Here is a 27,809-nt window from a genome sequence, read left to right as displayed (position 1 = left end):
TGACTCTTTGAATTCGCCTACTACTTGACTCCTGAATACACAACTTATTTACCTTCCCTGGTATCTGCAAGTCTCAGTATATCAGCCAGCTCGTAACTCCCCCCATTTAATTATCGGATATTATTGGAGTGCTTGTGCTCAAGTAGCTGTTTAGATCGTCATTCCTCCGTCGCATTTTATGGCTCTACTGTATATGTTTCTATTTTTTCTTCAGTCTGGCCCTCCTCTATCTGTCTACCTATCACTATCTACTGTATCTAACCTTTGTGTCATCTCGTTTGTGTACTTGTGGATACACCTTAATACTAATCTGCACACTTCATACACCTTCACACCCCCCTTGGCATTTCTCAGCAGCTTACAACCCTCAGGCAGAGCCACTTTGTAGGGAAGTGATAACATGTCAGCTCTGCCTCTTCCTGGCAATCACACCATTCAGCCATGTGCGAGGCTCCACACAGCCTTTCATACCACAATCACGCTCAAAGAACAATAGGAGAGAAATGTACAAATGGGTCAGTACAGGTCATCCAGCCCTGCCTCAGACAGGAGTTTTAACAAAGCTGCAACCACAGAGGCTGAGCAAAGAAGAAAACATAGTGTTTTGAAATAATTGGGGATAAATGTCCAGACCCTCTGCAGGAAGTTATTGTGCCTCATGCAAGAACTACTTGTACAAATGGATTTGCTCTCAAGGGACTCATTCAGTGAAGTGCATGGATATGTATTCATGCAATTCTATTACTGTTCATAATTACGAGAATCTTTTCCATCCATTTTTAGATCTTTTTTTTGTAATTATGAGGTAGGATGTCTGTCTTTCTTTTGTGAATGCAATTTGGTACGAACAAAATTGACAAGTTGTCCTGACCTGTTGGATGACTCATGTAGAGACAGTCTACCCTTTTCCACAAGGGAAATGCACTTATTTGACTTATAATGCCTCAGTTTAAAGGGTTTTATGGTTAAAATATGTCATGTAAATCAACTTGAACAAACAAACAACTTAAATAAAACACATTGAAATTAACACTCTATTCCCCATATCTATGTGACAACTTATCAGTTTACGCCTTTCGCACTGCCTCTTTAAGGCAGGAATATTGCTCTGTTATGCTGCCTCGCCACTCTGTATAAAAGGTACAGTCATGGAATGGGAGGAGTTGATTCGCCTTGAAGCCTGCAGTGGAGTGCCGAAACAGTGTCTGTGTAAAAGGGACAGCCGGCAGGGTGGGACCATGTTTGGGACAGGCATGACGTTATGACGAAGTGCTGTATATGCGACCCACCATGGGAGTTTTAAAAAGTAGTTAATAGTAGTTAGCAGCTAACTCAAAGTTGCTGCGAATGTCCGCAAATTGGGAAGCAATGAGGTGAGGGAGCGCCTTACCCTCCGAGCAGAGGACAAGGTCAGCCACCATATATAATGTTGTTGTTATTGTTTATAAAGCGCTGCCAACGTGTATGTTATATGTCACACAAGAGGCTGATGCTGTTGTGTCGCAAACGTCATGCCCGTCAGGTCTCTTCTGTTTCCAGGATGCCAGCATGCCGTTGAAAATCACTCACCCGCAGAAACATGATGCTGCTATTGTTTTGTTCTGTTTAAAAATGCAAAGAGAGCGTAAAGAAGGGACTTCGTACTGGCCCTATTGCGCAAGGTCTGTGTAACACCTCTGGCCCTGCAGAGGTAAGCTGCCAACTGGCTCAGCTCCGGGCTTCAGAGCTGTACAAGCTGGATGCCTCTGGCCCTGTGGAGGAGAGCCCCCGACTGGCTTGGCTCCTGTCTTCAGAGTCATCCAAATGTCAATTTTATGATTGTTTTTCTTGTCTTTTTTTTTTTTTTTTGTGACTTTAAAGATTTTATTGACATATTTTCCCATGATAACAACAGTTCATTAGCTGCCAGGAAAAAAATCTCTCTTCAACACCTTCCTCGGTTTTGCAAGCATGTCTAGGGGAACACTCTCCTTTGCTCCTGACAGTGCAACATTATCTACTGTATATATATGGTTTGTTAAATATTAATATATTAAGTATCTATCTATCATCTATCTCTTTCCATCATGGACAGCTTTTAGAATCTTTAGAAAGCCGCATTTGCTTCAAAGGTCTTGTCAATCTCTTCACTACAAGTTTCATCTGCTGAAGGTGTGGAGTTCTTCTTACTCTTAGGTAACATTTTTATGTTAACGGGTGACGGGTTCCGCCCCATTCACCCTATATAGCAATCTGAAGGTGTTAAGTATGCTAATGATCAAATCTCATGAATGCAAACCTCCTCATGAACAGGTGGTGTTAATCAGATTGAATTGAGCTATTTAAGTTTGTGCAGTTAAGAGAGTTTGGTAAATTGGGCTGGGAACACATGTACGACCAGATCTCGGAAAAATAAGAGAGATGTCAGAAAACAATATGAAAATGTTCTTGCACAAGGCCCATTGGGTTTTTCTAGATGAATTTGGGGTTTAAGTGACTGATGGCACAATTTATATGTGGTCGGGCAGTGATTTTGAAAGTGAATGTTTCATTAATAACACAGACAGGCGCAAAAACAAGTATTTTGGGGGTATTTTTGACTTAATTCAAGGTTTTCTTTTAAGCTATAAAACTCAGCTGGCAGCGTTGGTGCTTGCTTCTACCTCTGCTTCACACTGAGGCCCAAATTTGTTGTCCTGGCTGCAATAAATCTCAAGAATTGGGTGAGCAGAAAAACCTGTTTCAGGCTTCAGAAATGCTACACTTTCTCAGTGTTTGCAAGTACAGCAGACAGTAGTAACAATAGATGATTTGTTGGATAATCATATTTATACATTGACCAAATAAAGAGAAGCAATTCAATAAATCCACTCTCATTTCTCGTGTCAACATCGCAGCGGCCACTTACGGTTTTATCAAAAGGCTCCAACCTTGTTGAGCAGTGGCCTTTACAGCAAGTAGTTGAATAGTCATATACCAGTTGAGTCTGTGCTTTAAAACATACATGCACACTTGCATTAGTCTCCACCACAGCCGCTTAGCAGCAAGAGAGTTGTTAGTGTGTGTTGAAAACAGTCTCATCTGGCCCGTGACACCCCCACCTCTGGGCTGTTAATCTCCACAACAGACATTAGATTGCTGAGAAGTCTATTAAAAGTGAAAGGCATATAGATTTAGTGACAACCATTGTGTCACCCTTGGTTCCAATGAGTGGCACATTTATATTACTGATTTAGAGTCACATGTTGAGCCTCACCGTGCTCACATTGTTCAAGGGCTTGCCTCTGTTGTTGTCGGCCTGTTCCCCAGCCAAATGGGTAATCTACTTATGTGAAGGCCACATTAATGAATTGGTTCCCATCATTGTGGAGCATGGCGTGGCTTCATGCTCCCGGATGCCACAGAAACGGCAATTATTCAGTGACAGGCCAACGGTACACCTAGAGGGAAACTGAACGGAACTGATTCAGTAATATCCAAACAACACATTATTAACGTGTCAATAACAGCAGTGCACTTTTTGTGAAAGGTTTTGTGAACATGTGGGATTAGCTGCAGCCCACTCTCAGCAATATTATCTCTCAGGATGGTATGTTATTTCACCGTCTGTCCGTGGCTCAAAGTCTCCAGAATTATTCTCATTCTGAGATGTCCTTGGGGATTGTTTGTCTCCATGGACAGCAACTGTCGCCCCCGGGATGGATAGACAGATCTTTTTCACTCTAACGTCCTTCAAGAACGTACACTATATTGTACAGTGACTGTTATACCTGCCAACTCTCTAAAAACTTAGTGTTGTTTTACTCCAGTGAGCAGCGTAGATAGTATCATTTATTGTCGCAACACCTGTGTATCCTTTCACTCCTCTGTTTCTGTATGAATGAAGTTCTTCCCAGTCTTCACCACACTGGAAAACCACCCACAACTGCAAACCTATGTAATACCAGTCAACTCTTAGGCTGATCACGTTTTTGTTCTTTGAACAGTTTTATTAATTATGCAGTCTCACCCCCAGAAATATTTCATAGGAGTGACCAGATGGGGCCACTGAAATCTTGGGGTGGCACACCTAGACCATGACTCTGCCAGTGCTATTGAAGCATGTACAGTAGGCCAGTTGAAGATTATGTTAATATGGAAAGTGAAGGATTCACAAAATGATATACCTTGTTTTCTTATTTAATTTATTTATTAATATTACTAATTATTTTTTGTGCGTAGACCTCTACCATCAGAGTAAATATTTCGAGTTCCACAACAATCCTGTTTTAATGCTTTATGTATCTTTACATGATAGACAATTCATTGTTCCCCAACGAGGCTGGTTGTCCTTACCCTTAAAAAAGACAAATATATAGTTTTAATTTGAAGGAGCACATTGAAAAGAAGGAACAAAACATCTACTGGAAACTAGGCTTTTGCCAACGTTTCATCAACCAAACTGGATTACACAGTTGCAGATCAATGTAAATACAAAGTAGCTTGTGAGTTCCTGGCGTGTGTGCTGCGTTGCCTGGCAACAGACCGGGGGAACTGTTTTTTTTTGCGGAGCTACATAACATTCTTAAATAATTTATTTCATCGCCTTTTGTTAACATTACATTGCTGTTTAAGCTGTTGTTGAACTGTTGTATAAAAGCAATATCACACTCGAGGTCGTGACGTTATACTGTATATCGTCACGGCTGTGATTCGGTCATAGGCACGAGGCCGCACCGAATCACAGCCATGAAGATATACAGTACAACATCACTCCCTCTCATGTGATATTGCTTAAATATGATATAAAAAACTCATATCGTGATACGGCAACAAGAAGCATGGGTGAAAGCGAAATTATTACAGACTCCGCGGTAGTTCCAAAAAGAGGAGCAGCTTCAGTAGTGTGGAATAAACTGTGGCGTTCTGAATGTTTTATGAACAGCCCTGGACTTCTCAGACTCTTTTAGCGAGTTGCTGCTCAGAGGGAACTCATTCAGCGGCTCCTCTGGCAGCAGCACAGCGTCTCTCTGTCTCCTCTCTCGCCATGCGCACGGAGTCGAGGTCGTAAAGTTTTGTTTTGTCATAAACCTTTGGTCATGTACACCTACTTGACGCTCGTGGCTTGACAAAAAACTACATACATGTGAATGTGCGACAGTTCTGGTATCATAACAGCCTGTCACAGGTTACAGCGTGATGATTAGAGGAGAAATGGCAGAGCATAAAGGTCCAGGTGGAGAAAAAAAACATTAATCATTTAGGATTTTGTTAAAAGAAGGAAATCACCTGTTGATTTATATATATATAGATCCCAGGGGACATTTTTTTGTATTTGGGAGCTGTTTAAATGTGTAATTTGTGGTCAAATTTATATTGTTGAACTATTAATATTGTATACAGAATCTGAATCTCACTCTGAGTTACTGTTGTTCACAAACTAAAGAAATTAGAGATAACATTTGTCAAGTTTTTACAGAATATTTGAAGGTCAACTGTTTGTTGCAATTCTATGTTCTTAAATTAATAGTAACATTTTTTTTCAGTAATGTGTCATATCGTCCAGAATATCGCTATCGCAACAATACCCTGAAATATTGTGAAGTAGAGGGGAAACTTGTGTTCCACGAAACCCATTTTCAGGCGAGAGCTCAAGGGACCCCTTTGAAAATGGCCATGCAGATGTTCCCTTGGGCAAAATTTATACTTAATTTGGAGCGTTATTTATCCTTCTTCTAGACAAGCTCTGCTGACATGGTCGACATGGCTGACATTACTTTTACAAGATGCCACTATTTTTCTGCTAGCTTAAAAAATGAGCGCACCACAGCCTCTTAAAGATCACAATATCTGCCTCCAATTACTTTCACCAGTGGGGGTGCCAGCTATTGTATTCACTGTATTCATGTGTTAAAACTGAGGGGTCAGCAGAGTAGACGCTGAATGCCATGTTATAAACATGGAGGCTGGAGGCATCTAGTCCATGTTTATAACTTTGACTGCCATGATAGCATTTTCCCCCAAATCACCACGTAATGCTGACATTGACTGTAAAATAGAATCTGACTGTCACAGATTAGGTTTGAGTATTACTCCCACAACATTGTCACAGATTTTTTACCACTGCTGTGAATAATAGTCAAACTTTAAATGAAAACTGCAGTAGAAGTCATACCACCGTGCGTGCACAATCGCATACGCACACACCTCATATGAGGAGATGAGAGAATAAGTGAGAAAGCAGCCACAGTATCACAAGAGGGGTGTCACAGTGAGAAGACATTATCAGCTTAAATCAGCCCTCGCCGACACACCGCCAAGACAGGGTTCCCTGCTATTTATGGCGGCAGTAATTCCTGTGGAGAGTGGTGACAATCATATCTGCTGGATATAATTACCCGCTTGTACGCCTGATAGTCAAGCCTAGTCATTAGCTGTTGCAAAGTCTCACTTATCAGGGGAGAAAACATTCACAAAACAATCCATGCTGCATTTACTATCAAATCTTTTATATGGATAATTTCTTTTATCTGGTAATAAAATAGTCTGGGTGAAAATGTCTTAAAGAACATTATATTCACAATAAATAGGAATAAATGGATAAATGAGCTCAGCATTTTCCCTTCATTTTCTCATTTTGGTCAGAGTTAAATTGGGGAATTAGAGCAGCCCAAACACGTTTTACCCCAACAACTTCCTCCAGCTCCCTCATTGTGAAAACCACAGCACTCTGAGGAGGGCTGAGAGATCTAATTCTTCCCTAATATGTAGGTCCTGCCCTGCTGTCTCCTCCCAGTAAGTCCCACCCCCTCAGAAGAAAGCAGTCAGGGTGCATCCTCACTCAGAGCCCAAACAAGCCCAGCTGGTTCGCCTCAATACAAAGGAGCAGCAGCTCAATACAGAGGGTTTTTTTTCTGAACCGCTGAACCCCTCGCTTTATCACGTAGAGTGAGACCAGCCGCCCTGCAGAGAAACCTCATCTCAGCTGCTTGAATCTTCAGTCTCATTCTTGCGGTCACTACCAAAAGCTCCAGACCATGGTCGAGAGTCGAAGCAAAGGCTGAGCAGAAAAAATGAGAGCTTTGCTTCATAGCTCGGCTCTGTCCTCGCCACCACGCTCAGATACAAAGCCGGCGTTACTGCTGCTGATGCACCTAACCCACACTCAGTCCTTTGTGTGTTCTTATCCTCACTATGTAGTTATTATTGGATGTGTGGGGAGATTTGGCATCGGTCCAGGCTGTTGCAGATTATTTATTTATGAGGCTTTTTTTCCCCACAAACTACGATGTGCTTCCTCAGAGGAAAATCGTTTACTTATTCATTTACCAGAGAGGAAAAAATAATGTGCAGTATTGTTATCTGGAGACGAGAGAGAAGTTACAGTGAATGGTAAAACCACTGAAAAAAAAGAAAAGAAATCAAAGCAAAACAAAATCAGTGGAACAATAATTGGCTGTTGTTAAACACTTTTACAGAGATAAATACGATTTTTTTTTTTTGAAACTTCTATTTAATTCAAAGCAGATTTGAAAAATACGAACTGGACAATAAGACTCCCACTCAAACAGTGAATTATTAAAGGGAAATTTCGGTTTATTTCAACCTGTCTCCTATCGTCCTAAATTAGGTTCAAGTGACTAGTGACATACAGATAATAGTTAGCATGTTAGCCGTTAGCCTAGATACAGCCGTAGCATCAGACCTGTTAAAACGTAATTGAACGGGCATACTTCAAGTGCAAAGTTAGTCCACTAAACAAGCTTTTTTGCCACAAAGACCGCCTCATATCGTTAGGATAAATGTCAGAGAACATATAGAAAACGACATGTAAATGTGTTGTCTTACCTTACCGGTGTGGTGCCATGTTTGTTTATCCCTCTAGCTCTGCTTTCCAAAGCGCAGCCGAAATATATCTCGCCAGCTCTAGATAAAACCCAGCTGGATACTACTCCAGGTGGAGGTGTCTCGTCCTCAGACACATCCAGACCTTGAAAATAAGGCTGCAACCGGTCCCATTCCTTGCAACAGAGGCATTCCTCTTCTGTGGGCACTGGGGCACAGCATTCACAGGTACACCACCAATCTCCAGAGCTACGCAGCCTTCCAGCAGCCATTCCTCCTCTCTCGTCCTCTAACGTTACCTGCTGCGCCTCTCTCTCTCTCTTCCTCCTCCTCCGTTCAGGCGACCGTCCGGTTCTGCCTTCCAGCTGTTGCTGCTTGTTCAGGCACGCTATGAGATTGCTGCTTGTTCTCGCGATATTTCGGCCGCGCTTTGGAAAGCAGAGCTAGATGATAAACAAACATGGCAGCACACCGGTAAAGTAAGACAACACGTTTACATGTCGTTTTCTATATGTTCTCTGACATTTATCCTAACGATATGAGGTGGTCTTTGTGGAAAACAAAGCTTGTTTAGTGGACTAACTTTGCACTTGAAGGGATGCCCGTTCAATTACGTTTTAACAGGTCTGACGCTACGGCTGTATCTGGGCTAACAGCTAACATGCTAACTATTATCTGTATGTCACTAGTCACTTGAACCAAATTTAGGACGATAGGAGACGGGTTGAAATAAACTAAAATTTCCCTTTAAGAGGGGAAAAGCTGGGACATGATTTTTTTTTTAATAATAAATACATATATTCAGAATCAAAACCACTAAATGTCACTGCTGGGCAAAAGCTTTGCCTCGGGCAGATGGTTCCTTCCAGGATATTATGAATTATTACAAAAAATGATTGAATTACTTACCAAACATTTACACAATCACAGTAATTAATACCTGCTCTGTACTGAGACAGTTCCATACCAAATCATTTTCTGTTCTGAATGTGAGAATTCAGTGATTGAAATCAATCCTGACTTAATCAGTTTGACTTTATTCCAAACATTTCTTTTTTCTACATACAGTAGATATACTGTAGCTTCTGTGGCAATCCTTGCATTCATCCTAACCATTTTTATACCTATACCTGTGATATGTAGTTGTACTAATCTCTCAAATCTCAATACCGTCTGTCTTATGATGTGTGCTCTGTGTCTTCCCAGGTTTCCTCCAGTTAGCGAGCTGGCTCCATTTGGTACACCGGTGGGAACGATTCTAGCTGCTGCAATCAATCAAACCATCTTCTACTCCATTGTGGCGGGAAATGAGCTAGGTATGTGCTGCAGATCATATACCCTACAGTCAATTAAGTCAATTTTTACAAATTATATTTCATTTCCCAACACTCACCGGACACTTTATTAGGTACACCTTGCTAGCACTGGGTTGGACCCCTTTTGCCTTCAGTACTGCCTTAATTCTTCGCGGCACAGATTCAACAAGGTGCTGGAAACATTTATCAGAGACTTTGGTCCATATTGACATGATAGCATCACACAGTTGCTGCAGATTTGTCAGGTGCACATCCATGATGAGAAACTCCCGTTCCACCACATCCCAAAGGTGCTCTATTGGATTGAGATCTGGTGACTGTGGAGGCCATTGGAGTACAGTGAACTCATTGTCATGTTCAAGAAACCAGTTTGAGATGATTTGAGCTTTGTGACATGGTGCGTTATCCTGCTGGAAGTAGCCATCAGAAGATGGGTACACTGTGGTCATAAAGGGATGGACACGGTCAGCAACAATACTCAGGTAGGCTGTGGTGTTTAAACCATGCTCAGTTGGTACTAAGGGCCCAAAGTGTGTCAAGAAAATCTCCCCCACACCATTACACCACCACCACCAGCCTGAACCGTTGATACAAGGCAGGATGGATCCATGCTTTCATGTTGTTTACGTCAAATTCTGACCCTACCATCTGAATGTCGCAGCAGAAATCCAGACTCATCAGACCAGGCAGTCTTCTATTGTCCAGTTTTGGTGAGCCTGTGTGAACTGTAGCCTCAGTTTCCTGTTGTTAGCTGACAGGAGTGGCACCTGGTGTGGTCTTCTGCTGCTGTAGCCCATCTGCTTCAAGGTTGGACGTGTTGTTGGTTCAGAGATGGTCTTCTGCAGACCTTGGTTGTAACCAGTGGTTATTTGAGTTACTGTTGCCTTTCTATCATCTTGAACCAGTCTGGCCATTCTCCTCTGACCTCTGGCATCAACAAGGCATTTTCACCCAGAGAACTGATGCTCACTGGATATTTTCTCTTTTTCGGACCATCCTCTGTAAACCCTAGAGATGGCAGTGCCTTGCCACGTTCAAAGTCACTTAAATCACCTTTCTTCCTCATTCTGATACTCAGTTTGAACTTCAGAAGGTTGTCTTGACCATGGCTACATGTCTAAATGCATTGAGTTGCTGCCACGTGATTGGTTGATTAGCTATTTGCGTTAACAAGCAGTTAAACAGGTCTACCTAAAAGTGGCCAGTGAGTGTACACTCAGTCAAATTCTAACACAAGCTCTGTGTTTGAAATACAAAGCCCTGTTTTCCATGTCCTTTATGTATTTTTCTACAAAAGGTAAACATATGTTTGTGCCAGTGTATCTTCTACAAAGCCACAAACCAGATTTTCATCACAGTAAGGAAATTTGCCCATCAGACTGTTTTGGAAATTGCAGGATGCACGTCATAGCTATAGGTACTGTTTGTACCGTCTTTGTGCAGAAGTAGTCAGTTTTGACGTACTTGTTGCTGCACAGTGCTTTTCACAGTGACTGGCAAATTCACAAAGAATGGAATGCAGCTGTTAGCGCTATGAATTGTACATGACTTGCAATTGCTATCTCCCAGTCTCAAGGTCCAAATCACAATGATGTTGTCCTAATTATATTACAGTGCAAACACATCGAATACGTTTTGCAGCTGTGTGCAATTTGCCCTTTTTTGCTTTTATTGCAATTTTCCATGTGGCAAAATATAAATATTGCCTTTGTGCCAAGAACACTTTAAGCAGAACAACAGCAGAGAGGAGAAAATAATTGAAATTTTTGAGTCAGCGAGCTACAGGTCCTGATCGACGGGGTGCAAAGGCATCCCTCAAAACTTCAGGTAAGAAATTTAAATGAGACAGACAGAGAGACTGTATTTGTGAGTTAATATCCCAGTCTGTCAGTGCTGTTGGTGTTTTCAAACACACACCTTAAGACTGTCAAAGAAGATGACGTGAGTTGAAGCGGATGACAAAAGGGGGGGGAAAAATCATTCGATGCCTCACAGGCTTCTCAAACACTTCACACTGCTGCCATTATTACTGGAAAGTCTTGGTACGACACCCCTTATAAACGCGCCTCAGTTCCCACTGACTCTCTGAAGACGCTAATAATTTCCCTGTAATTGCGTGCGGCTATTAGCGCTGATCCTTGTGAATTGGACTGTTTTTGCAATTAGGCTAATTTACATAGTCAGGGACCGATGCACCAAATGTATGCATATTATCTCATTTAAATATTTGCAAGTAGGACAGGAGCACTGAGACGTCTTTGCTTGGAAGCGCAGTTAGGGGTGCATTTCACCCTTTGCAGGTGCTTTGAGAATGACTGTTTCTTTTTGTCTCAGCCTCAAAAGCTATGCAATCTGATTCTTAATTTGCCCCTGAAAGTGTGAAGAACATAATTACACCATCGTAAAGAGAGAACACCAGAGTCAGAGTGGCCACCAGGAGCACTTTGATTGTCCCCATATCTGATGCCCTAGTGCTGCCTATGGCGAAGGGAGTAGTAGGAAGCTGTCCATCAGTAGCCCCTTCCCACCATGCACCTCAAGTGGTCCTGTAGTGGTCTGTGGCATGTGGAAACATGAGCTCGAGTCACTTTTCCTTAGATGCTGCTGCTGGAAATCGCAGGCTCAACACCTAATAAAAGTGCTATAAATCTACCTCCAGGCCCCCAGCAGTAATATTCTCAGGAAAAGCAATAGCATTCTGAAGTATGGCCTTTTTACATGGCCACAGTGGAGTTAGGTTCCTTCCGTGCCATTGAAAGGGGGGGAAAAAAATCTGCCAGATGTATTTCTGTGATATTTCCTTTGTCATTGCTCCAACTCGACAGTCTTTTTCCTGCAAAAGAGCACTTTAAAATCCACCAATTACACAGCCTCCATTAGAATTCAGGTAGTTTTTAGGTGATTTCTATACTGTCCAACGGGTGCTCTTTTCTTCACTTGCCACCACGTCAGACTGCTACTTTAAATTTTTCTATAGCACATGTTGAGAAAAGGTTCACACCTGTGTGGGGATCCGGCTAATTTAACTCAACATTGTTGCAGCGTCTTTGTGTGAAAGGTGCTAAAAAGGCTCTATAGAGCTCGACATTTAAAGACCAATTGGCCACGAAGAGAGAACAGTATGAATGCATTCAGTTGTTAGACCTGCTGAGTCACATTTGATCAGATGTGTGGTGCCAAGAGTGCAAACAAAGACATACAGCTCTGATCAGAACTTTATGTACAGTACCATGCAACTAACGAGTGCTTCCATCCACTCCCTAGGCAACATTTGCATGTGGGGCTCATGTGGGTAATAAATGGGTCTTACAGTATGTGGGATTGTCCATGGGTTCAATAATGGCCCCATGCCAGTTGCCCACGTGGATGGGTTCACCCAAATGGTCCATGCATGGGTAATACTAGGGCTACCTGGGTACCAAGTTGGTATGGGCCCAACATGAGGATCTTATCTGGAGCTCACTTGGGTAAAATCAACCATGTTGGCAATCAGCATGGCACCACTGTAGAACCTGTGGACACTCAGCCCATTTACACCCCACAAAGGCCCCACATAGAAATGTTGTCTGGGTTTGCTACTAATGTCTTCGTTTTGTCTTTTTTCTCCTCACTCTTTGACATGCTCTGATTTTGTTTCTGTCTAGGTCATTTTCAGGTGAACAACAAGACAGGCGTCATCTCCACAGCTAAACCTCTGGATTATGAAAATGTGACCAGCTACGTCCTCCGGGTCCAGGCAGACTCTATGGTGATTGTCATGTCCAACCTGCGTGTGCCTTCTAAAAGTAAGACATAGCATCCAATAAATGGGTGAATGTGGAGGTTGTGTTGTAGGAATCAAGGATGAAATTCTGTTTCATATGATTCCAGATGCTCCATTTATATTTAATCTTAATAATCCCTCAGTGTGACAGATTATGATTGAATACAGGTGTAGGATGTCTATATTTGTATCCCTCGTGTTTGTTTCACGTTATATCTTTGTACATATGTGTGGATTATTACATGCTCACTTCTGCCTTTTACATTTAATTTAATATATCTGTGCTACCTGCACTGTTAGGCTGCAGATTTGGATCAAAACCAGGGAAACATTGTGTCACAGGGTGTACGGCTGTATGCGTTATGCACCGTTGCCTTTTTCACCACTCTGATCCATTTGTATAATTAGTGGCAGGTCTGCTGCAGCCTGTGTTGGGTTATTTAGTGTCTCACTCCATTCAACCAAGAGCTGATTTTAAATTGACTAAGGACATACTGTATTTTGCGGTTTTCTCTTGTCTGCTTGTTTGTCTTAAAATATTTGACCGTTACGGCCTTTTCATACATTCAGGCTAAGATGAGTTGTCATATTACTTGAGTAACTACATTGCAGTGCCGGCAGTTATTTTTATTCATTTGTGGAATTACTCAGTGCTTTTTAAATGTGGTTAATATTTGACCACCCTCCGTTCCACCCGCAGGGCGCTATAGCTCTGTGTAGACCTGTCACTGCGAGACTGCCAGTACTCTGAAAAGTTCAATGTGAACAGGCAGAAATATGAAATATATGCATCGGCAGATTTGACTCTGATCTGTCAGTCATGATGTCTATTAAAAAATAACCTTAAAAATATGATTTATCCCTGCCGTCAAAGCAGCATCTCATAAATCCTAACCAACTTTATGTGTCCGAATTCATCGCAAGGGGTCTAATCATCAGAAATAGCCCATTTGTTTTAATTTAGCCAGACCGCCCTCCAAACGAGGGTGGGTGAGGAAACATTAATCATAGCAAACTGTGTGTGTTCACATTCTGAAGGCCTCAGTGTGCTTGGAACTGGATTGTGCCAGCCGATGGTGGTCACATTATCACGACCTCTTGCTGGCTGAGTTTGGGCGTGATGAGTTGCATAAATGAGGATAATGGTGCATCTTTTCTCCTCTTAGAGGGATTCATGACGGAGGTGCTACTTAGAGAGAGAAGTTCAACTTGCTTTTCCTTGTACCAATCATAAATTGGGCATGATTGTCAGATTTTCTGTTTCAGAAAGTTGCATAAATTGTCAAACACACTTGCGGCCAGAGAGGAGGTTTGAGACGCTGTTTGATTGTCTGAGAAGCACTTAGTTTGAACTACACTGAGACCTTCAGACTGCACTCTTTGACGGCCATGCTTCAGCTGGAGCATCATTAGGCTTGTTTGTGGACAGTTAACTGACAAAAGTTTTGTGAAATGATGAAGTGCTAACGACACATTGGGTTCATACCCCTCACTCGATCTATTTGAGCTACCAATGAATAATCAATGACCTACTCTACCTGCCTCTCTCCGTCTTGCACTGACTGTCTCTCACATACTAATGACGGCAATTACAAGTGCACAATACTCAGGCACACACACACATCACTTACCTGATAGATGTTAAGTAGAGGACTTCCTCTCTCACACACACACAAGGGAGAGAGCTTCCCTGGCGTCTACAGGCTGACATCTCCTTTTGGCCGAGTGTAGAGAAAGTGTTTCTTTTGTCACTACTGTACTGCAGATCAGGACTCCATGACAGGGAACAACTGTCTTCTCTTCATCCAGTTTAAATTATCAGAGCATTACTGGACTGATATGTCAGACAGATTTCTCTTAGGGCCCTGACACACCAAGCCAATGATCGGCCTTTGGTCAATGTCAGGCCGTCAGTGAGCGTCTGTCGCCCTAGTTTTGGTGGCGTGTCCCACATTGTTGGCACTAGTCGGCCCTTGTCTGCTATTTTGGGGGAGAGGCGGCAATTCAGCATGTTGAATTGGCATTAGAGCCTGACGGTGAATGAAATCACTCTGATTCCAGTTAATCTCAGTGCACGAGAAGAGAAACAAAAGTGAGGACAGCAAACAAACGGCTAAAGACAAGAGGGCATGAGATCGGAAGAAGCCATTGAGCTCTGTGGCAGAAAGGGTTCATAATTGTATGTTGTTGTTGTACGGTAAATATCAGGTTGTGTATTTAATGTGTTATCTGGCAAGTAGCATCTTGAAGCTGTCTTGTCAGTTTTCTGGTTTCCCTAATGGCAAATGTCAGACTATGACTAATGACAGACTAATGTCACCTTTTGTATGCAGAGTAGTGATATCAGTTTCGGTTAATTTTGCTTTCAGTTGCCCTACACCCATCAACCAGTAGCTAAGCAGTTCATTTTTAAAGAAAAACAAAAAAAGAGGTGAAATATGAGAGGCCTTTCCTTTTAGCCTCCTTTTAGCATGCATTTCAAAGTGCTATTCATTTAGAAGTGGTGAAATGAAATGTTTTGTGATGTAAATATCTTGCCTTTTGTTTTATTTTCTCTTGGCTTTGATGGCAGACAGCCGGCTAGCTGTTTGAATGTACGTAAACATAGTGCCCACTGTCCACCCTCCAGTCTCGCTGGTTACCTCACGTTAGCCTTGGTCGCTCTGCACCGTGCACCACCAGGTTAGGTGGGATCCAATGATAGCTAGTGGCACCGCTCATTTGCGATTACCGCCGATAATGCCATCTTGATGATGGGTGATGTGGCTGTGATGCTTGGTAGCCACCCTCCAGTCTCCCCCCAGGTGGCCCCGGTGAGTATGTGGCTTCGTTTTGAGGCGCAGAGCCCCTTTATCAGTGTTTACTTGGATTACTAGGCATTAGAGGGGGTTTGCCGCTCAAAATTGAGCCGGAGCGACCTGGTGGGAGACTTGAGGGTGGGTAGTGTCTCCACAGCAACAATTTTGGGTGGTGATGTTGTTACTGGTGGTTATTGCCAAATGACTGCTGCTGCTGCTAGGCAACGTTAGCTCCCGCCCGACCTGGCTGTTGCGCAGTGCATAGTGGCCAAGGCTAGCTAACCAGTGGAGATCAGAGGATGGGTATTGAATACTGTGGGTGCATTCGAAAATAGAATTTGAGCACACTCTGGCACACACCTGACAATCTGTAAATTCAATGCACTGTTTGAACGCACCATTCGGTTATCCGGAACACCACACTGTCAGAGCAGCAGAGTGTACTCTCAACACTCTGTCTGGGGAGAAGGAGAAGAGCACCACACAGAGCAAATGTGTGATTAACATTACCAATCATTAATCCATGTAGAAGTAGAACTCTTTGTTTCTTCAGACAACAGGGCTTACATTTAAATGTAGGGCATCAGGTTGGATTTACGAATGTACGCTACGTTTCTGCATGTAAACACGGCTAGCTGGCTGTCTCCCACCAGATCTGAAGAGCAGCAGAATTAACCTATAGACTGCTATGTTTAACTAGTCAAGAATATTAATGTTAACCAATCTTTAATGTAGAGTGATTTCCTTTCACGCAGGCATAGAACATCCAGGCTAGTGCAAACTTTGTGCAACTTTTTGGCCAAAACACAGAAGGGGTGGGGGGGGAATCGATACAGTATAGTATCGCAATATTTTTGTGTCACAATATTGTATCATCACACAATGCCAAGTATATTTTTTTGATTATATAAATTGTTAATTTTAAAAATACAAATTAAAGTTCAGGTAGCCTACGAGAACAGTATAATCAATTGCTGTTTCAGTTCACTAAATACATGTTGCTGCTGCAAATACATGGTTAAAATGAGATGAACAGAATGAAAACTTATTGGATAACACAGATGTTGACAAAGTTTTCCTTTGGTGACATAATTGACCTATGGCTAAGCCACGCCCCCCTCCACTCACTCGGACAAACTATCAACATTCAGTGACCGGCACTATGGCAGGTGTCACAGTACACGACATTTCGCAGGAGGCAACTGATGATTTTTGAGGACATAACGATCAGATGTCATTGAGAAGTAACCAAAAGGGCCTAACTACGCATTGGAGGGATATATTCATCATTTTATTGTTGAGAAGGTCGATGAAAAGCTTAAATTACAAGCCAAAATTTACAGGTCACAGTGTGACCCGCATCTCGTTGCCGTTGCCATCAAAGACAACAAGTTTAAGTGCCACTGAAGTTAAGGTTTTTGGCTCAGAATATAAGAAAAGGATAATGGCCTTTTTACCATCTTTACCAAGAGTGTCTCTCCGTTAGTTTGGTGCTACAGTATTTACACTGAATCATTCAGCATAACGTTTGCCAACCTTTGTTATCTCTGCGATTACAGATAAGCTAATGAAGCTAAGCTCCAGAAGTTAACGTTAGCTTAACTAGAGCCCTTTGGACAACAGCTAACAATGATGTACGATCACCAAAGTACAAAACTAGAACAAAATAGGCTAATGAACTCCCAGCAAACAAGGTGACATGATGAACAACGCAGTTAGGAGCTAACGTTAGGCTAACTTTAGCTAACGTTAGCTAGAGATGTTAAAGATAACTTTATATTTCTTTCCAGCAAAGTGACAATATGTTACCTCAAACACCATGTTGACTTACCTTACAACCGATGTAGACATCATTGTTAATCTTATTCACGTTGAGTTGATGTTGTGGTCTAACGTTACCGCACAACTTTATGCAAAGGAGACACTTTTCTCGGTTGAGATGTGGTTTAAAGTGTAAAAAATACACCTTGTCGCCAGCCTCTCAGGATACCTTGTGTCAGAGTTGCATGTACCCCATGCACACCATTTGACTATTTTTAGACTTCAAATCTCAGAAAAAGCTCATAAAACCGAACAAAACAGCTTTCTGTAATGCATTTCAATGAACGTCCAGGCAGAGAATGTCTGAGTGTATGGGAATGGCTATACGCACTGTGATTGGCTCGTCACGTTTGAGGGCGGGACTTAGCCATAGGTCAATTTACAGTTGAAAAAAGGTAATAAATCACAATATTTTGCAATACATTTTATCGAACTACGCAGTACACATATGGCAACATATTTAAAATTGCAGTAATATCGTATCGTGGATCCTCTGGTGATTCCTACCTCTATACACAGGCGAAGTGAGCTGACTCAACAGTCTGTATGCTTTGCCACTTGTTCTTTGGTGTCTGTTTGGGGAATCTAGGCCTTTAGCCCTATTAGGACCATTGCACTGTATTTGTACACACATGACCTATATTCACACTTGCATGCATGCTGATATTCATATGTAGATGCACATATGTAATAGTCAAGTTTTCTAAATGGTAACGAACTCTTGGTCACTCTCAAGCTTACTCTGCCTTAGCAGCAATCTCTCCCTTTAATGGGCACGTTACTTTCATGCATCTTTATCAGTGTGTGTGTGAGACAGACAGAGAGAGAGAAGGGGGGTATTTATATTTTCATATCCTGATACTCTGAGGATGGAATATAGCCACTTTCTACAAAGAGAGGGAAGAGAGAGAAACTCTGCAGACCTCTTTTCCCGTCCCCTGGAGTCTTCCCTCTGTGCCTCACACTCCAGCTTTTGTGCCTGTAATTTGATGTGCTGTGTTTTTGTTTGTCCAATTCCCCAGGTGCATCCTTAGCTCCAATGCCACATGGCTTTACATTTTTGTATGCCGCCAGAAGAAAAATGGTCCTTGACACTGCATATTTTTTACCTAAACTGCAGTGTTGGAAGGTTTTTTTTTTTGTGCTGTACATATTTATGCTGTTCATTGCATAGGTGTAACTGTGACAAATGATACGGGGGGGGGGTGTTAATGGTTATGCTCAGTGTATATGTGTTTTCCTTTTAAAGGGGCAGCAAGCCTCACAAAAAAGGCCAGTTAACCAGTAAATTCAGTTTTAAAATGCCAAATGTTCTGCCTCTACTCACTCAGCATTTCTTCCAACTCCAGGGAAATTCTTCCTGCTTGATTATTGGCTGCCCTTCAAATTATTATTCCCAATAATGTGCAAATTGCTTGCCTGTTGAACTTTCAGAGCCTTTTATTGATGGCATTGCTCGGCACCAAGTTGTTGGGAAAACAAACTCTTCAACAATAAATTATGCGAGGTAGACCTCACTTAAAAATAATGGCTCGGAAGGCAAGATTTCATCATCGTTTTTATTATTTCACGGAGCCATATTTTACTCAAAGTGTGAGTGTTATCTGTATTTGGTTGGTAAACAGAATGCAAACTGGCTCAGTTGTTTTTCTGCTCATCTACTTATCAGCAGCAGGGTAGAGAGAAGTCATCAACACACTCCAGACTTGTTTTTTTCTCCATCCAAAATATTTGCTGTAATCTAAGCAGAATTAACCTCCTCATTATTGACTCAAAGTTGCACCAAAATAGCTTCGCACACTGTTTCATTAGAAAAGGATGAGTTAGGAAAGGGAATGTGTTTCTCTGCCCTGCATGCAATTACAGATTCACTTGGCTGTGCAGCTGAAAATTGCTACTAAATGAAGAGAGGTTTTCCCAAAAGTCCACTTTTGGTCAAAATGAAACAGCAGTGAAGCAGAGAATATTCTTGAGCAGTGGATATTCTCACACATTTAGTCAGATTTCAAAAGCTAGGTGAATCTGGTTCCTCAATTTCAGAATGAATCACATTAAATTCAAGATTGGTCAAAGCACCCGTCCTCAGATGATAAAAAACTATTACTTTATATAAAACTGGTGATGGCTGGTCATACTGTGATGTTCCCAGCGATGACTATCTTGCAATATACTCTGGGAAATGATTTTTTTTTAGCTCTCTTTTGAAGTTGTGGACCAGCCGATGACCATGCAAAAATTATAATGACGTGACAATTTTGAGGCTCAGTTGTGCAACATTTGATCAGTGTCAGTTGGGATGACTTCATAGATGTCTTTATTAGTGGCTGGGACAATATAAACTTTCTGGGCTTGTGTGTCCCAGTTCTTGGGTGCGGCATCCTTGATTAGGTACACCGAAGTACACCAACCAAGACTTAAATGTTGTGTGCTTGTTAGTTGTTTTCTGTTTCATATGAACTTTACTAGGTCTGTATTTAAAAGTGAATGACTTTCACATGGTTTACATGAGTCAGCGTGCCATTTTGTTTTTGCAGCAAACACAGCCAAGGTGTATATCGAGGTGCTGGATGAGAATGACCACCCTCCCGTCTTCTCCAGAAAGCTCTACATAGGCGGCGTGACGGAGGACACAAAGATCTTCAGCTCGGTGCTCAAGATAGTGGTAAGAAAACATCAGCTCTGGTATTTTGTTTTTGTTGGTTTCGTGTCTGATCCTGCTCCCACCTCTTCAACACTTACCCTGCAGCCATGGTGGGAGAATTCATCCGATCTGCTCTCTGCGGCACAGTTTCATCTCCTGCCTCTATCGCTTTCTGCATCTCTTCCTCAATTTCGCTCTCCCCACTGTCTGCCTTGTCCAAGAGCAGGTGGGAGCAGAGCGAGCTGAGCGGTGTAATCCCAGTATGTTCACAGAGGCATGGCTGGACATCCTGTCTGATTATCAGCCCGCTCTGCCAAGGAGCTTTCACTTTGTCGTCCTGTATACTACACTGTATGTCTATTTTCTGTATGCGTGGGTGAGTGTTAGTGTATACTTAAGCTTGTGTTTGTGTACAAAATCCTTTCAGAACCAGTGTCTTTAATGCCTACCTTGAATGTCAGCACTACAGCTGACACACTGTCATGCATTTTTGTGTGAATGTACAATATGTCACGACAACAGATTTGTTTATTTGTCAGGGTTTCAGGGTTTTTGGGGGGTTTATCTGTCTTTTTTTTTCACAGGGTGTGTCATTTGTATCTGATGCACTTAAATACAGTCAACGTAAGGGCTCACTTTCCAAAATCCTTTTTTTTTATCTCTTTACGTTTATTGTTTCAGGTTGACTTTTACCACGACAGTCTCAGAATTCTAATACCGTCCAGCCCCGTGCTCGAAGTGGAAAAGAATAAGTGCCAGTGCTCCCTTTATTTACATGTTGGAGTGTACATTGGGGGTGGGCAGGTCAACAACACGAACTTGGTTACTTAAAACAGCGGGTCTTCTCATCGTTGTGGTGGTAGCTGCAAGTGGTTTTGACGATGCCAACTTTACATCAACAGGCTCTTTGCTGCTGCTGGGAGTGACACTACTGTTGCTGCTCCCATCCTGCATTCCGTACATTGAAATTGACTTTTGAAGCTCTGTTGTGTCATCTTCTGGCTGTTTGTTGGCCAGGCCAACATCATCCTAATGTAACGTAATGTAAATAATTACCTGCTTCTCATGGCTGATAACCGATAATTTGATGTTTTTGTATTTTTAAGAGGAAGAATATAACCTGTAGTTTATGTTCACCTGAGGGTAAGGAAGGCTTAGATGTAGTGAGAAAATATGGCTGGTTTAATATTCCATAGCTCCTCAACGTCCATTCCCCATATAACCCCACACTACAAATGAACATGTTAAGTACAAGGATATGAAAGTAAAATGACTTTTAATCTGTATTAAATTTATAGGTAATGGTAAGAGAGTGGGAGATTATGAAGCCTGGTGTTGCTGTGTATAAACTGCACTGCAGAGTGGAGTCTCTACTAACAGAGACAAACACGGACAGCTGACTTATATGAACGGGTTGAATGCACATCGGCAGGTCCGCATTACATCTGGAGTATGAAAAGACGTCCACACCATGACATGATTTGCCCTCTAGACAGCGTGCTGCAGTTGTTGTTCTTCTTCTCTGAATTTATTGGCAGCATGCAAACCAAGTTTAAAGGTACATGTACTGCTACCCACTGTGTCAGGTGTGCAGATGCTGCCCTTGTTAAGTCAATGAAATCAGTCTGGCTCCATATTAACGGCACTATTTTTCAGCTATAATTATGGGAGTAATGCATTATTTTAAAAATGTCCCAATGTCAGCCAATAATTTATCAGCCCGATATATATCCTGCATCCCTAATCTAATCCTTAATATCAGTCTTGTGGGGCAGCTAACCTGAACCTTGAACTGGATTTACAGCTGAGTATCATTCACTTTACAATAAAAACTTGAAATCTGTCCAAGTGGAGAGACATAAATGGATATATGGCTGTTTATATGTCATCTGTTTGCTGTAGTCTTATCTCTGGGTCATTTGTCTGTTAGGTTCACGATGTCTATGCTGGGTAAAAATACTAAGGGCACCCAGTTGCTCAGCTGGTACAGGGTGCACCTGATGTATTAATGCTGTGTCCTTACCGTAGCGGCCGCAGATCGATTCCATCCCCTCTACCTCCCCTTTTCATTCTTAAACGGGCACTGTGTAGGAATTTCTTCCATCTAGTGCTGAGATCATATATTGCATTCTAACGGATAGCGCACTCTAGTGCCTCACTGTTTCAAACGCGTATTGCAACAATGGTAGCTGCTGTGTACCAAAAATCTATGATAACATTGATGAAACCATGTCATCCGATACTTCATGGAGTATGTTTACAATGTAGGACTGTTGGGCAGGTGTAAATTGAAACAAACCAATCATGTCTTGTCTTTTGACATCTGACAAGTGGCTCAACCTCACACACCTCATCCCTCTCCTCGCAACACTGCGTCGCTAATAGCTGTTAGCGACCAGGGCTGGTAACAGCGGCTAACAGCTGTTAGCTGCGCAGTTAGCAGCGCTGGTCACTAACAGCTGTTAGCCGCTGTTAGCTGTGATTCTCCTTCAGCAGCTCTTTCCACCTGGGAAAGGCTACCCCGATGTTGACCCTCGTTTTTTGAAATCGCCGGTCACGTTGCCCTTTTGCCTGTTTTCAAAGGCCTGCTTGCTGCTGCTTTTTGTCACTCTACCTGCAGGCAGAAACCAGAAACTGACAAGTGAAAATGTGAAAGGTGATTCCGTATTTCTCAAGAATGTCCCTGTACGTACCTGTATTTTCAAGATAACGCACGTACACGATGAGACACCGGTCGCAATGTATGTGTAAATGAGAATTTCGGCGCTTACAGACATACTTAGATACGCTGATGGAGGTAAGTACACATGTGCTAGGACACACTTTTGACTGCAAAATTTGTTTGTCTCGAAGAACAACTCGAATTGTTACACATAGTGCCTTTAAGCTGTCCTAACTGTGTGACACTCGTGAGGTCACAACACAGCACAGACCAACAACATAGTTATACTGTATTATGAGTTTCACTAATGCCTTTTCAGATATTTTAGAGGTGAACAGAAACTTCACTGGGAGGAACTGTAGCCAGCTTAAATTAAACTGAGACCTGGCCAGAAACATGGGAGCTATATACAGTATAATGGACACCAATGGTGTCTAGAGAACATCTCAGAGAAGGAGTGGGTGTAATATCTAGCTGTCAGGTTGAGGAGTACAAAGGTCATGAAAGAAGATTCATACAAAGTATTTCAGACCTTCTGCTTCTGCCAGATATGAAAATCAGCCAAACTCATCAAAGGATACAGAGAAGGGAGCTGTCACTCATTGTATATCCACAACCTTATTAACAAAATAGATGAGTTCTGAGAGCTGCTGCTAGAAGAAATACAGGAATAACGGGCAGTTTGAGATTTTATTCATTGTATTGATGATTGCAAATAAAACTCTGGGGTTGCTTTTTCAGCAGGAAATGAGCTTATTCCTAATCCTTGTGTTATAACTTTGAAAAAGGTCTTGTAGGACAGAGAAGCATTCCTCAAGGACTTGGTAAAGATAAGATAAGATGAGATAAAACTTATTTATCCAGAGGGAAATTGCTTTGCAGCAGTTGCAATCCAGAGTTGGGAGAGTGCAGATAGAAGACAGTGTAAACATACGAAGGACTAAAATAAGAACAGCGGGTGCAAAATATAAAGACATAGCTAACAGTAAGGTGCAATGTGTAATGCTATGCAAGTCATTCCTTACAGCGTTCGACAACTCCAAACATGGTGTAAGCATGTGTTTACAAGACGAGAAGAGCTGCAAATTTCATATCAGATAAATAAAATTATTCCTGTGCATGTGCATGAAACTTGAACATAAACATTAAACCATTGTTACATGCAGGTTTTCATGGCCAATATTTATTTAAAGTCTTGAAGGTTTGACTGGGTATTACAGAAGTGCACTTTAGCCACTTCAGGATATTCAGCCTTCGACCATCATTCAGTATATCGTTTGTTGGTGGATAGGTCTTTATACAGTCTATGAAGTGTGTTTGTCTAAGATAAAACAGAGCGGGGTTTCATACCTGCTGCACAGACTCCGTCTCTGTATTGTGTGGTTGCTGCCAGCTCCACTGTGTGCATACTGAGTTCTGCCAAGTGATAATGCACTTGTTTATGCAGGGTTTGGAAGCATATACCATATGAACTGGTACTGAATTAATTAACTGGATCATTTTAACTACAGGATGCATTGATTTGAGCGATTTGTTTTAATGAGAAATGTAAACACAAACATAAGGTTACTGTGCTGCATCACGTTTCCTCTGGTACAATGAGGTATTCATCTGAATCCTTTTTAAACAGATTGCACCTGTTTTTTTTACACAGTCATATGTAGTTTTTACCTGTTGGAGGGATGTGGAGCTGCACGCAGATTAGAAAAAATACACCAGCTGCTTAAAAATAAAGAAGAACGGCTTCCATGCTCAGTGTAGCAGCTTTATGTGATTATAATGGATGCGCTCTGCTGCAGGCATGCTGCAGCAAATTCATCAAACCACATCCGTGTCCCATGTATGTCAGCCGTGAAAGGATGGACTAAAGATTAATGTAACTCAGAGCATTGTTAGTTGTACAATAAATAATTTTCAGAAGAGATACACATTGAAGAATGTTGAGGGAACTGTCCCTTATTCAGTCAGGAGAGACTGGTTTTTATAGTCAAAATAATATTTATTAACATGTGCACATAAGAATGAAAAATGTGAAAAGACTTTGGCAATTGGACCCCATCGAGATGGTATGATTTAAGGAGGGTGATGAATCCATAGTCGAATAGGTCTGGTCACTGGTAGTGTTGGTGGTAAAGGTGGTGAAGATGAGATGAGAGGAAGATGGAGAAGTGCCGATGATTTGGATGAGTAGAGGAATGAGCCTTTGTTGAGCTTGTCCTGGACCCTGGATACGATGGCTGGAGGAGAACAGGGTGGAGGAGGTCGCGACAGTTCTGCCTAAAATGACAGCTGACAGCAGCAGAGGAGAGAGCATATTTAAAATTTTGCAGTAGCATCCTGATTGGCTGATAAAGATCGTGGCAAAGTTTGACTGGATAAGTAGAAGAGTGAACACCCATAGACAGCTGATTAGAGGAAGCAGTGAGAGTGGGAGGCAGAGAATTGTGAAAGTCTTCCTGATTGATTTTTCGCTGAGCTTCATTAGACCTTTTTTCACAGCAGACATTTTGTGTTGTCATAGCAAGACAAGCACAGGTGTTACTACACTGAACAAAACTATAAACACAACACTTGTGTTTTTGCTCCCATTTTTCATGAGCTGAACTCAAAGATCTAAAACATTTTCTATCGTTCAATCGTGGGAGAGTTAAAAGACATTGTTCGGACGATCTAAGAGGTCAGGACCTGGAGTAGGGACAGAGTTCAGCAATATACTGATGTGCCAGCCCATGTATGGCTTTAAAAACAAATAAAAGGTAGGGTAGAAAATTGGTGTAAACAACATAAAACTATTTTTTGTTAAACTATGCTGGAGTAGAGTTCACACAATGAATGTTGAGCTAACAAATCTGCTACATTGAAATCCACACCACAGTAATCTTGGCTGCCAAGTCAATGTGGCCTTCAATGGTCTGAATTGAATATCAGGCCAACAGAAGAACATTTACTTAATCATATTAGATTTCTTAAGGGAATAGCAAAGATTCGAGAAAACATTTTGAGAAAACATTCAGGGCTGGAGCCCAAGAAGCCACCACACCAACCCACTTCACTGCTGCGTGCCGGCAAATCATCATGCACAATACAAGGACCCTTTAAGTAGCAAATGTAAATGTTGCAGACAAAATTACTGCCATTACATCTGTGTTCCTCCTGCTGTTACTTGTCGAAATGCCTACAGTGAAAACAGTCTAATTTACTTTACACCTGGCATAGATGCCATTAGATGCAATTACTTGCAACATCTTTAACTGACTGTGTGTGTGTGTGTGTGTGTGTGTGTGTGTGTGTGTGTGTATGTGTGTGTGTGTGTGTGTGAGGGAAAGAATGTGTAGGCTCAGATGATGAACTAAACACTCTGCATCATCTACAGGCACTTGACCAGTTCAGAATCCTTTTTCTGCCTTTCCTTTTGCTTGGAATAGACACCAAAGTGTGGAATTATGGGTCAAGTGCTATCTATAATTTCCCGAGAGTCTGGGCTTCTTTGGAGTATGGCTAGTGTGAAGTGTTTGTACTTGACTTCATTAGTAATGAAGCTGAGCGCCCCTTTCTCTGGAGATAATCATTAGAAATATCGTCAACATTTGGCATACTCTACTGACACTTCTGACCTTCTGTTTTCAGTCGTAGTCAGAAATAGTTTAGTCACATAATATGGTCGCAAGAAGTAACTGGCAGATGTTTTTATACAAGCAAATGAACTCCGCAGTAGCAGACAGGTTTGCTTCATTTGCTGCTTAAGTCTAATTTCAGAGGTTTGGGGAAGTTAAATGGAAAATATTTCATTAAAAAGTTAAGAGTCTGTTTAGAGGAAAATCTGATTGCATGATTACACCCTGCTCCTCGTGGCACTTCCTTGACCCTGTTTTTTAATCAGTAAGTAATTGCATTCACAGCCAATGCCAAATGACAGTCACTTTTTCTCAGTGCCCTCTTCGACTTCTCCGCTCCTTGTTTTCAACACAGTGGAGGAAAAGCCTTTTAAGCAAAAATCAGACACCAAAACACCTTCAATTTTTTTCCTAAGTATGACAATTAAGGCTTAATTTCTCCTTAGCTGAGGGACTTAAATTGATGCACAGAATTTCTTAGAAGGTTTCCAAGGTAAGGAAAATCATTAACTCAAATACTGTGTTGAAAGTGATTCTGCAGCGGTAATAGTTTCCATGGATATTGTTTGTTTGCTTGGACTCGCACATGTGAGGCCTGCTTTCATCTCACAAAGTTGACTTGTAGTTAGTTAGATAGTGTTGATGAAGATTCTAAGTCATCCAGGTCATGGTAATCTTAAGTGTTATATCATAGGCAACTGGACTTGCTTGAGTTCTCTCATGAGACGGTTCGCCTTTCATCCAAGAGGCTTCCTCAGTTCTAATGGACTGGTGCAGAGTCGCAGGCTTTATACTCTGTGTGGGTGTGAAGCCTTGCAGAGTCAATGAGGTCACATGTGAGTCATTGACCCACCCGGCCATCATACTGGCATAAAAAGTGAAGACAAGACAACCATATTGATCAGAGGAGGATAAGATTATACTTCTGGAGGAATATAATCATAGAAATCACAATCTACAAAGTAAAAACAGAAAACGACTGTAGGAAGAAATTGCAACAAAAATTAATTCAGTCAAATCTACAGTGTAAAATCAAAAGTGTATCCATTGGGTTCTTCTTGGGATGTGTTAGTTTTTACATTTATTACCATAAACTCAGTCATGTTGCAGGTAAGATAGAGTCAGAGGTACCTTTTTTTTCTACCTTGCTTTGGTTGCTAAGGTCTTTTGTGCTCCATTCTAGGGATTCCTCAAGAATACGACCAAGACAAGGAGAAAACCACCAAATACCTAAGTGAACATTTTAAGGGAACCTTAAGGAGAGGACTTAAGGGTGTTTGTGCAACCAATCTTATTTTGAGGAAACCTTAACCAAGACTTAAAGGAAGATCCTAACTTAAGGTGTTTTGTGAAAATGGCCCCAGATCTCTTTATTTTCACGTAAACTTTTG

At 41.7% G+C, this 27,809-nt stretch overlaps 1 protein-coding gene across 1 annotated transcript in view; it reads left to right on the top strand.

The window, feature by feature from the left end:
- LOC117248417 (protocadherin-15-like) overlaps positions 1 to 27,809 on the top strand; it is a 335,851-nt gene that overhangs the window by 277,165 nt on the left and 30,877 nt on the right. Inside the window, exons 26-28 of the mRNA XM_033613476.2 lie at positions 9,010 to 9,119; positions 12,764 to 12,904; positions 20,036 to 20,163. Coding sequence (XP_033469367.2) covers positions 9,010 to 9,119; positions 12,764 to 12,904; positions 20,036 to 20,163 — 379 coding nt within the window. The remainder of the gene's footprint in view (positions 1 to 9,009; positions 9,120 to 12,763; positions 12,905 to 20,035; positions 20,164 to 27,809) is intronic.

This window comes from Epinephelus lanceolatus, chromosome 17 (genome assembly GCF_041903045.1).
Source record: "Epinephelus lanceolatus isolate andai-2023 chromosome 17, ASM4190304v1, whole genome shotgun sequence".
NCBI lineage: Eukaryota > Metazoa > Chordata > Actinopteri > Perciformes > Serranidae > Epinephelus > Epinephelus lanceolatus.
The sequence above is the reverse complement of the archived record's forward strand: the minus strand, read 5'-3'. Positions and strand labels throughout refer to the sequence as shown.